The 11263-nt window shown below is 45.0% G+C and overlaps 1 protein-coding gene across 2 annotated transcripts in view; it reads right to left on the bottom strand.

Moving 5' to 3' along the window:
* Positions 1-10479, bottom strand: part of COLEC11 (collectin subfamily member 11) — a 42011-nt gene extending 31532 nt beyond the window's left edge. For both annotated transcript variants that reach the window (XM_056856409.1, XM_056856408.1), the window contains exons 1-2: positions 10382-10479; positions 3756-3905 (exon numbers count right to left, since the gene is read on the bottom strand). In XM_056856409.1, coding sequence (XP_056712387.1) covers positions 3756-3885 — 130 coding nt within the window. In that variant the 5' untranslated portion in view covers positions 3886-3905; positions 10382-10479. The remainder of the gene's footprint in view (positions 1-3755; positions 3906-10381) is intronic.
* Between the last annotated feature and the right edge of the window lie 784 nt (positions 10480-11263).

An 11263-nucleotide genomic window follows, 5' to 3' on the forward strand; every position in this document is an offset into this window, starting at 1 on the left:
AAGACTAACAAAAATATTTTCTGGTAGGGTATGAGCTTTCTGAAGAAGTGAGCTGTGGCTCACGAAAGCTCATACCCTACCAGAAAATATTTTTGTTAGTCTTTAAGGTGCTACTGGACTCTTGCCCTTTTTGACTACTGCAAACAGACTAACACAGCTACCCACTGTGAATTATGATTAAGATGAGTAGACCAGGTATTGGAAGCGGTAAAATGAAGTCAAAAATAACAAAATGAGTGCATTTGCTCAATCAAATGCCCTTTAACTTTTCTTATACACCTGCTTTCTGAAAAACTAAAATCTTTGATTTACTATAATAAATAACTGGCTATCCTGCCAAAAATTAGCCATGGCAGAAAGTATACGGTTCAACCCTACTCTCGTACAAGGTAACAAAACAGCATCATCTGCATACAATAAAATCAGCAGATGATGAATATTCAATTTAAGAAGATAGAAATTACTGTGATTTAATTTGAGAGGGAGAGCGTATAAATACAAATTAAACAGATCTGGGGCCAAAATACAGCCCTGTTGAACTCCTTTTATTACCAGGGTTAGATTGGATTTGTTTCCAGTGAAGGGCATTAAAAATAGTAGTCGCAGCAGCATGCGTAATTGTTCCAATTTGCTCCACAGACATAAATGAGAAATGAAATTGAATGCAACACTTAAATCAATAAAAGCGGCATATAGCTTCCTATCAAGAAAAATATGCTTATCTGCCAAGAAAGAAAGAGTATAAGCATGATGGAGCACAGAGGATCCTTCCTGAAACCAATTTGTTCTGGACCAGTTACAGAATATTTTTTTTCATCCAATGACATAGTCTTAACTTAAGATGTGCAGCGTATAATTTCCCAGGAATTGAAAGTAAACTGATGATGCGATAGTTAGATGGCAGGTTAAATGAGGGTTGCCAGGTCCCTATTTGCCATTGGCGGGAGATTTTGGGGGTGGAGCCTGAGGAGGGCGGGTTTGGGGAAGGGAGGGACTTCAATGCCATAGAGTTCAATGCCAAAGTGGTCATTTTTCTCCAGGTGATCTGATCTCTATCGGCTGGAGATCAGTTGAATTAGCAGGAGATCTCCTCCTGCTACCTGGCAGTTGGCAATATGGAAACAGTATAGGCCAGTGATGGCGAACCTTTTAGAGACCGAGTGCCCAAACTGCAACCAAAAACCCACTTATTTATCGCCGAGTGCCCCAGAGGGGGCCCAGAGGGAGAGGCTAGGATTGCCAAGTTCCTCTTCGCCATGAGTGGGAGGTTTTTGGGGTGGCGCCTGAGAAGGGCGGGGTTTAGGGAAGGACTTCAGTGCCATAGAGTCCAATTGCCAAAGTGGCAATTTTTTCAAGGGGAACTGATCTCTATTGGTTGGAAATCACCTGTAATAGCAGATCTCCAGCTAGTACCTGGAGATTGGCAACTAGTTCCTTAGTGTTTTCTCTCTACATATCAAGACAAATGGAAAGGGGTTTGGAGGATAGCTTGTGGGCACTTCAAAGGTGGAATAGGACTGCACGCCCCTCCGCACGCACAGACCCAGAGGGTGCCGGAGAAGCCGCTGGAGGGAAGGAAGGAAGGAAAGAAGGGAAGGGAGGGGGAAAGGGAAGGAAGGGAGGGAGAGAAAGAAAGAAAAAGAGAGAGAAAGGGAGAAAGAAATGGAGCAAGGGAGAGAAAGAAAAGGACAGAGGGAGACAGAAAAAGAAAGAGGCCATTTATGCATGGGAGGTTTTGCCTTGGATTTGCCACTCGGTGGGGCGCGGCGGCAGGCTTGTGAGAGGCGAGCAGGGTGGGGCAGAGGGTGCCTCCTTCGCACCCACCGACCAGCCATGCCCCTCCGCCCGCACAGGCCCAGAGGGCGCCGGAGAAGCCGCTGGCCATGCCGAGTGTGAGCGCTCGGCTTCTGTTCCCCGCTCTCCCACCCGCCTGGCTGGCCACGCACGCTCCAGCGGCGGCAATGGCGGCAGCTTCTGTGGGAGAGTCCGGGGGCCACCGCCAATGATGTCGGAGGTTCCCCACCCCTGGGCTACAGCCTCCCCCATCCGGGGCAGAGCCGGAAAGGCCAGCGGCTTGGAGGAACCGTGCGTGCCGGCAGAAAGGGCTACGCGTGCCGGAAGTGGCACCCGTGCCATAGGTTCGCCAACACGGGTATAGGCTAACTGTATCAAAAAACATATTCAGTGAAAACTGCAAACATCAACATACAACAGTGCTGACATAAACAATGACATCTATCTAAACTGAGGATACAAATATTTACAAAAGCTGTTCACAATGTGGCAAAGGTTTCCAAATGTATTTTTATTTTGTCTTTTTAGTTTTATTTTATTTATTTATTTATTTTGAAACCTTTGGATTCATCTGAAGAACCGCCTTGAATGATTACATACTTGTGGGCTTTAACCTCTATCGTTGAGGCTGATGAAGCCAAGCGTATGATGAGAGCGCTATGAATATCCAGGATAGCGTTTCCTCTGTTTCCTGTCACTTGTCTACAAGCTTCTGGAGCAGCGAGTTTGTTCCTTCAGACGTTGGCTTATTAAGCTATTGACATTGGACTCCCTTGCATTGAACTTTCTCACTCTCGTTGGAGACAGGCATTGTGCTTATTTTGAACAGCTTTTGTATATATTTGTATCCTCAGTTTAGATAGATGTCATTGTTTATGTCAGCACTGTTGTATGTTGATGTTTGCACTTTTCACTGAATATATGTTTTTTGATACAGTTAGCCTACACTGTTTCCTTATTGCCAATACAGATTAACGGTGATAGTGAGTTTTTCCTTTAGCTACCTGGCAGGTGGCAACCCTAGGTTAAATGGTCCCTTTTTAGGGATAGGAACGATTATGGCTTGAAGCCATGTATCTGGTATTTTTCCTGAATTATCAATGGCAGAGAATATGGCTGCTAAAATAGGGGCCCATTAAATGGTTATCTAACTCAAAAAGCTCAGCACAGGTCCAGTAAAGGCCAGGGGCTTTCCTTACTTTCAATTCTCCTAGAAGGGTAGAGAGTTCCTCAATAGTAACAGGATCCCATCTTTCTAAATCACCCAAATTTATAATCGGAGAGGGGCTGTCAGTAGGGTTGCCAACCTCCAGGTACTAGCTGGAGAACTCCTGCTATTACAACTGATCTCCAGCCGATAGAGATCAGTTCACCTGGAGAAAATGGCCACTTTGGCAATTGGACTCTATGGCATTGAAGTCCCTGCCCTCCCCAAACCCCGCCTTCCTCAGGCTCCCCCCCAAAAACCTCTCACCAGTGGCGAAGAGGGACATAGCAACCCTAGCCGTCAGGCAGAAAACTGTCATCACTAAAGACTGTATTAAATTGTTTCTCCCACTCCATAAGCGTTACCGGGCAAGTAGAGGGAATAAAAGGTCCCCGACTTCTAAAATTTACCGAACACCAACATTTACAGGATGTCATGACTGTTTTCATGCTAATAATCTATACAGGATAGAACAGGGAGCTAGAAGGAGAAGGGAATTGGGAGTTCTGGATAGAGGCACTTTACCATTATTTGAAACCCTTCATAGGCCTGCCTACACTTTCAGTGGCTTTTGCACTATCACAACCACCAAAACGCTTGTCTTTTTGTAATATGCCAACATTTTTTAAAACTAGGTTCATACCTGAGCAACAGCAAGACAACTAGCAATTGTTGGAGCCACCATGGCAAGTAAGAGAGCAGTTAAGGGGAGGGGGCTTAAGTAGACACAGGGAAGGAAGGATATATCCATTACCTTTGAGGCCTGGGACGAGAATCTGAACAGAGCAGGATTCTTCTGCAATATGCTGAGTATATCCAGATCTTGGCAGGGACAGGAAGGCGAGGCTAATTACAGAGACAAAGAAAACCAGATCACTCTTCATAATGAGCTTGTCCCTCACTCCTAAAGAAAAGAAGGAACAGGCAGTTAATAGGAATTCCAAAAACACCCAACAGGTTCAAAGAGCGTTAAGTCTCCTAAAAAAAAAATTCCATACAGCCATGTGCCTTCTTACCTTGAACAGGCAGGGAAATAGAAAGTGTGTGTGTGCGCATGTGCGCACAAACAGTATATGTAGAAAGAATTTGGAATAGAGCTTCCATGGGATGTTGTCACTGGGTTGCATCTCATCTATAATCTGCGTACAAAAGCCCGACTTCCTTCCTCCTCATCCTGCTGCAGCCTGAAATGCTGCTCCTGGGAAATGAGGGCCCTCACAAGCAGCATAAGGGGGGTGTTGGAGGGCTGCCATGGCAGGGGGGGGAACAGGTGAAAATCCATCTTCCCTCATGTGTGCATATCTTTCCCATGGGATTATTCAACTCATCATTTTGGTAGATTTTGAAGAAAATCTGTTCCAGCTTCAGAATGTATCTTTGCAAGCCAAAGGTACATTGTTCTAAGCCTGCCTGCTGCAGCTAAGAGAAAAGGACAGATTTGTTTTGTAAAGCTTATTTGTGTTTTTGGAACTTGAACATAACCCTGGCACTCAATTAGGTGGGCCTTTCCCGTAGAACCATGGGATCAGCCTCCATCTATGCTATTTGGGTCGTTTCAACATTTCCCAACAGGGGCTGGCCACAAGATAAACAGCTCTACTGTAACTGGGAAAACATGTAAAGGGCACCGCAGGATGCCTGGGACTTGGAAACCCCAAAAGAGCAACTCACGGCTCGGGCTTTGCCTAGAAAGTATTTATGCAACGGCTTACGTTTTTGGCTTCTCTAGTCCAAAAAGATTGGCTTTGAACAAGGAAAACTCTCTTTCCTCTATTATTTTTACCTCTGCCCGCTGTTTAAGCCCATTCTGTTTTTGTGAGGGATGAGAAGAGGGGGATTTTCAGGTCTCACTTTCTCATTTCAAACAGAAAACAAAACATAAACCCAGTAGCTCCTTTAAGACTACTGATTATTCCAGCATGAGCTTTGGAGAGCCATGGCTGGCTTTTTCAGATGCCCTGGCTCACAAAAGCCCATGCTGGAACAAATGTTATTAGTCTTTAAGATATCATGGGACATCTGTTCTGTTTTGTTTTGCTACAATAGACTAGCACAGCTACACTTATGGAATTATCTGAAAACAGTCACAGTTCCCAATGTGTTCTTCAGCACACTTCTCTCCCCCCTGCCACCCGTTCCTTGCATTCTTTACCTTTACTTTCTCTTTTCACTTCTCAGGCTACCAGGGGTGGCTTGGCCCTTTGCCTTTCTGGGAAAGTTTCTGGTGGGTTGCTACTGCCCTCGAGAGCCAATGGTGGCCAGAAGCGAGCTGAGCCAGAACCACGTGGCCCGTTTGTGGCAACACTACCAGGGTCGTTCACCTCAGCTTGCCGAGAACCATTTGAACCTGCAGTCTGCCCTCAGTCCCTCTCTGTTACTGGCATCCTAATTTTCCCAGATTGTTCTCAGACTTAATTCCATAATTCATCCTTTACTTGTCCATTTGACTTTGATTTCTCATAGGGTTTTTTTTGGGTTTTTTTGTGTGGGGGGGTTCTTTTTAACCATACTCTCTTCTTAGTCACACTCTCTCAGCCCCACCTACCTCACAGGGTGTCGGTTGTGGGGAGGGGAAGGTGATTGTAAGCGGGTTTGATTCTTCCTTAAGTGGTAGAGGAAGTCAGCATATAACAACCAACTCTTCTTCTTCTAATATGCACTTAACTAACATACCTCTTTTCTCCTCTATTTTTTCCATTTCTTGGATCTATTTTTAGCCTTCTCAAACTTTGCTTTCCCTCCTTTTTAAAAACATATAACCTTTCCAAGAGCATAGCTCCAAAACATCTCACCTGGGAGGGCTTGTGATGGCCAAGGAATAAAGGATACCTTGATTAACACTCAGGGAGTTGATATATGCTGCTCAAGATCAATTGATCAAGGAGCTTCTAAGGGATAAAAGGAAAGGAACACTCAGGGAGGCCCTGATCTCAGAGAAAACATTTGTTCCTGGGAAGAGAGCAATAAACTCCTCAGATTTCTGTGAGAAGATGAGTTTTCCTTTATGGGGAACAATAGGCAGGGTGAAGATGACCATTTGCCCACCTGCCAGGAAAGCACAAGACATTCTGGATATTCTGAGTTGGGCCATATAAGGCTTGGGGACGTGTGCCTGGTTACGATTAGAGAAAAGGTACAAGGCAGCATGCATAGAGACTTAAACTGAATTTCAGGATAGGTCAAAGTAAAACCTTCCCAGCTAGGACAGGAAGAGTTAACTAGTCTGGACGCACAGAGAGGTGCACAAGCCAAGAACTAGGGAATGGGGGAGAAAATGGAGTGAAGCCTGTCTTGGCTGGCTTTTATTTTCAAAGTTTCAGTGGGTTTGTGTCCATTCCATGGAAGGGAATGCGAAGCAACTGTACAACTTAGTCTTATGTTTTTATCTCTTTTCTTATTCTGTAATACCCTGTAATGTTTTGATAGTGTTCAAAGTGGTCTTGCTAGGGTTGCCAACCTCCAGGTAGTCAAAATAAGAAATGGTTGGGTACTGTAAAAGTAGGTATAACTAGAAAAAACAGCACCCAAGTTGCAAACAATGCAAGACCACTTGCGGATCCGTTTTGGAGATCCTGACCAGAACCTTTTGAGGTCCCATGATTAACGCCTACTATGGATTCATATCAAGTGTTATGCATATTTGGCTGATGAAGCCCATAGCAAAACATGTCAACTTGATCTAGATAACACGTACTGAAGGGCTATGAGTCATTGCACCTGGACATCTTTTGCCTGCACTGCAACGTGGGAACACTTCTTCACGTCATTTTCAGAGTTGGACATTGACTCCTTTTGTTTGTATCATTTGCAAACGTTTCCTACATATTCTTGCCAGGTCCAAGGCACGGGGATACATGCTCACAGCGTTTCCCCACGGTTTACTGTTGTAGGTGTTTTGTTTTGTGCATTCTCTGTATTGTCATTTTTGTAATTATATTTTGTACATTGTCTTGCATTGTTTGCAACTTGGGTGCTGTTTTTTTCTAGTTAAACCTCCAGGTAGTAGCTGGAGATCTCCCGCTATTACAACTAATCTCCAGCCGATAGCGATCAGTTCACCTGGAGAAAATGGCCACTTTGGCAACTGGACTCTATGGCATTGAAGTCCCTCCCCTCCCCAAACCCCACCCTCCTCAGGCTCCACCCCAAAAACCTTCCACCGGTGGCAAAGAGGGACCTGGCAACCCTAGTCTTGTGCTCTAGTGAACTTAGATATATTTTTTGTAAATATTTTTTTTTCCTTTTAAAGATCTCAGACTGTGTCCATAAGGTTACACTCAGGACATGTAGCCGCTTGACCATGCATAGACCAGAAATGCTTGACTGGGTTACAGACAGTCAGCTGACCAAGGAGGAGGGGGGTATCAAGCAGTCCACACACAGCCTCTATCAGCACTTCAAGCCATGGACAGCAAAAGAAAGGGCAGAGCTTGAGTGGTGGTTGCTACCAAAGTGACATGGGTGGTGCAAGCCCTCTCACACATATGCAACCACACTTGGAATACTGTGGTCAGTTCTGGTCACCACACCTAAAAAAGGATATTGCAGAGCTTGAAAAGATGCAGAAAAGAGCAACCAAAATGATCAGGGGACTAGAGCAACTACCCTATGAGAAGCAGTTAAAACATTTAGGGCTGTTTGGCTTGGAAAGAAGGCAGTTAAGGGGGAGACAGGATAGAGGTCTGTAAAATTATGCATGGTAAGGAGAGAGTGGACAGGGAGAAGCTTTTTCCCCTCTCTCATAATACCAGAACGCAGGGTCATCTGCTAAAGCTGGAGGGTGAGAGATGCAAAACAGCTAAAAGGAAGAATTTCTTCACACAATGGATAGTTAAATTGTGGAACTCCCTGCCCCAGGATGTGGTGATAGCTGCCAGCTTGGAAGGCTTTAAGAGGGGAGTGGACATGTTCATGAAGGAGAGGGCTATTAATGGCTATTGATCAAAATGGCTACTAGTCATAATGCAAACCTATTCTCTCCAGGATCAGAGGAGCATGCCTAATATATTAGGTGCTGTGGAACACAGGCAGGATAATGCTGCTGCAATCGTCTTGTTTGTGGGCTTCCTAGAGGCACCTGTGTGAACAGACTGCTGGCCTTGATGGACCTTGGTCCAATCCAGTATGGCTTTTCTTATTCTCACTGCCTTTCAAAACTCTTGGGCAATGAAGGGGAACTGAGGATCAGGTTATTACATGGCTCAGCCAGCCAGTATGGTATGCTGGTTAAACATTCAGACTAGGATCTAAGACACCCAGGTTCAAATTCATACTCTACCCTGAAGCTTTCTGGGTGACTTTGGGCCAGATGCACACTTTCACATAACCCACCTAATAGGGCTGGTTGTAAGAACAGAATGATGTACACCATTCTGAGCTCCTAGGAGGGCAAGTGGAGAACATGTACAAAATAACAAACCATGGAAGGTATTGGTTCTCGTAGGTTATCCGGGCTGTGTAACCGTGGTCTTGGTATTTTCTTTCCTGACGTTTCGCCAGCAGCTGTGGCCGGCATCTTGAGACACTGTCCTTCAGTGTTACTCCTCTGAAGATGCCTGCCACAGCTGCTGGCGAAACGTCAGGAAAGAAAATACCAAGACCACGGTTACACAGCCCGGATAACCTACGAGAACCAATGAACTCTGACCGTGAAAGCCTTCGACAATACATGGAAGGTATGTTGTAATAGCAGCAGGAATAGAAGATGAGTTGGTTTTTACATGCCAACTTTCTCTATCACTTAAGGGAGACTCAAACTGGCTTACAATCACCTTCCCTTCCCCTCCCCACAACAAGACACCCTGTGAGGTAGATGAGGCTGAGAGAGCATGACTAGCCCAAGGTCACCCAGCTGGCTTCATGTGTAGGAGTGGGGAAACAAATCCAGTTCACCAGATTAGCCTCCACCGCTCATGCGGAGGAGTGGGGAATCAAACCCGGTTCTCCAGATCATACTCCACTGCTCCTAACCACCGTTCTTAGTCCTCAGTGAAGCTGTATATCAGGTAGCTGTGAACGTTGCTACCACTCAGTTATGCTCTTCCTGAGAGGAAGTCAGAACGGGGGGGGGGGGGCAGGGGAAGAAGAGCCTTCTGAAGATGCCCCTCTGCAGTTGGATAAGATCAGCAGTTGCCAGTACCCAGCCATACTCTGTTGTGGCTCCCACTTTGTGGAATGGCCTTTCTGGGGAGGTCAGGAAGGCTCTCGCTCTGCTATCATTCCACAGAATGTACAGAACAGAATTGTTCAGGAGGGCGTTTAGTGTCTGTGGAATTTTAGGTTGCTTTCATTACTTTCCTCTTTGTACTGTTGCACTGCTTCACTAATTTTGCAAAACACTTTCGTGGAATTGTTGTAGGTATTATACTGTGTTTAGTACACCCTCCAATTTTTGTATTTCCCGTTTTATTGCATTGTTAGTTGTATGTATGATACCGCCCTTTGCATTGTTTTAAAGGGTGAAATTCCCGAGTCTCAATGAGAAAGACATACTCTAAGCAAAATAAACTCCTCTGCTCACTGACCTCTGAGGTTTTCCTCTCCTTCCTTCCAATTTGACTTTGTCAAAGTCTCACCACCACCGGTATTTAACTTTTACAAAATGTTTTGCATCTCCTCTGTATCTTTCCATTCTAGCCACTTTTCAAGATTCCAGCCAATAAGAATCATTTGACAGGCAGAGAATAAGCCAAAGGAAAAACAAGCTAAGCCAAGAATATTCCATATTCTTTAATTCTTTTCTGCACTCCAAACATCATATGTGGATTAGCAGTGTGGGGAACACAGCCCCGATCCTTGCAACCGCAGATACAAGTTCTAGGAGATGGGGAAAAGCACAGTTCTCATTTTTGTTATTTTTGGCTAGCTCTATTAACTGGTTGCTATGAAGGAGAACAGCCAGTTTTGTTCCCCCCACCACCACTCTGTGCTCGCTTTACATTCTCTACACCTTCCAGTAAAATATGTTACATGCCCATCTATAAAAGCACAGAGACGTGCCTGCTGTTTTAAAACTATTACAAACCAAAGCCAGAAAAGAAACACAGCCAAACAACATAAAGAACAAACATGCATTTCAATCCATTCTGCAAGTTTACGTCTGGCTTAAATGGCTTTTTCTGTACTTGTTGAGGTGTCAAGACCAAACTCACGTTCACCATGCATTTAAGTCAACTAAACTGCAAAGGCTTCAGACAACGGTATGAACCTCGGCTCTGTTCTGGATATACTGGCATCTTGATTGAGCTTCCAAAGGGGAACCACCAGCTGTCACTCAGGACCCAAAGGCTGTTGCTGGCTGCACTGATCAGCATGTATTTAGCTGCCCCCAACACACACACCGCCCATCAACGTCTCGCAGACTGTGGAAGCATCACCTACCTTACGATTGTCGAGAAAACAGGGGCTGCGGTACAGCCTGTGCCTGAACAAACACTGCACAGATGAACCTCATTGCTCCCGTTGCCAGAAGCGCAGTCCCTTGGAACCTTGAAGGCAAACCGTCTTCGGCTCTTCGACATCCAGCAAATCAGACCCAACACAGTTGCAAGCGTTATCTGTAAACAGCTTCCTGTTTGAAACAGCTCAGCTGTCCAGCAGGACAGCAATTAGGAGCAAAATGTGTGGGAACGCGACAAGAGGCCCATGATGTCAGCTGCTTCTTTTGGCCATGCACTTTTTTGGAAAGGCAAAAAATGCTTCTCTGTTCACAACTCCGCTTCCCATGAAAAGAAACCCTTTCAGGCCAGCCCTCATGCAGTAATGTAAACAGGATCCCACTGGAGCAAAGGTTCTGTTATTTCGCTTTTATTTTGAGCTTGGACACTCAAAATGCGTCGTAGTTCTCAAGCTTGAGAACCATTCCATAACAGAACGAGGTCGAATTCACTCCACTACTTGAGACTATACGTGGAGGGTCATACCTGCGTTTAAAAAAACGAACTTGCATTTTAAAAAAACCTGAATCCCCCCTCATGCAGAAAGTTAGCCAAAGAGGGAGCAAGGTTTCTCACAAACCTGTTGTGCTGTTGTAGGATATGCAGAGAGTTTTTCTGATTTTGTTTACAGGGGACAGTACTAAAACAACAAGCGCCCTCCATTTGCAATCTGAAATGGAATAATCCGACCATCTTCATCTGTCATTTAATCGTGTATAAAATGTCTTACCTATAGTCTTCACAGGCAAGATACATGCAAATGTATTATGTCCCTGGATGGTCAGAAACTCAAGCCTTTTCCCTGCACAGGTCTCATAGACCTACT

The sequence above is a fragment of the Euleptes europaea genome, chromosome 10 (genome assembly GCF_029931775.1).
Source record: "Euleptes europaea isolate rEulEur1 chromosome 10, rEulEur1.hap1, whole genome shotgun sequence".
NCBI classification, from domain to species: Eukaryota; Metazoa; Chordata; class Lepidosauria; order Squamata; family Sphaerodactylidae; genus Euleptes; species Euleptes europaea.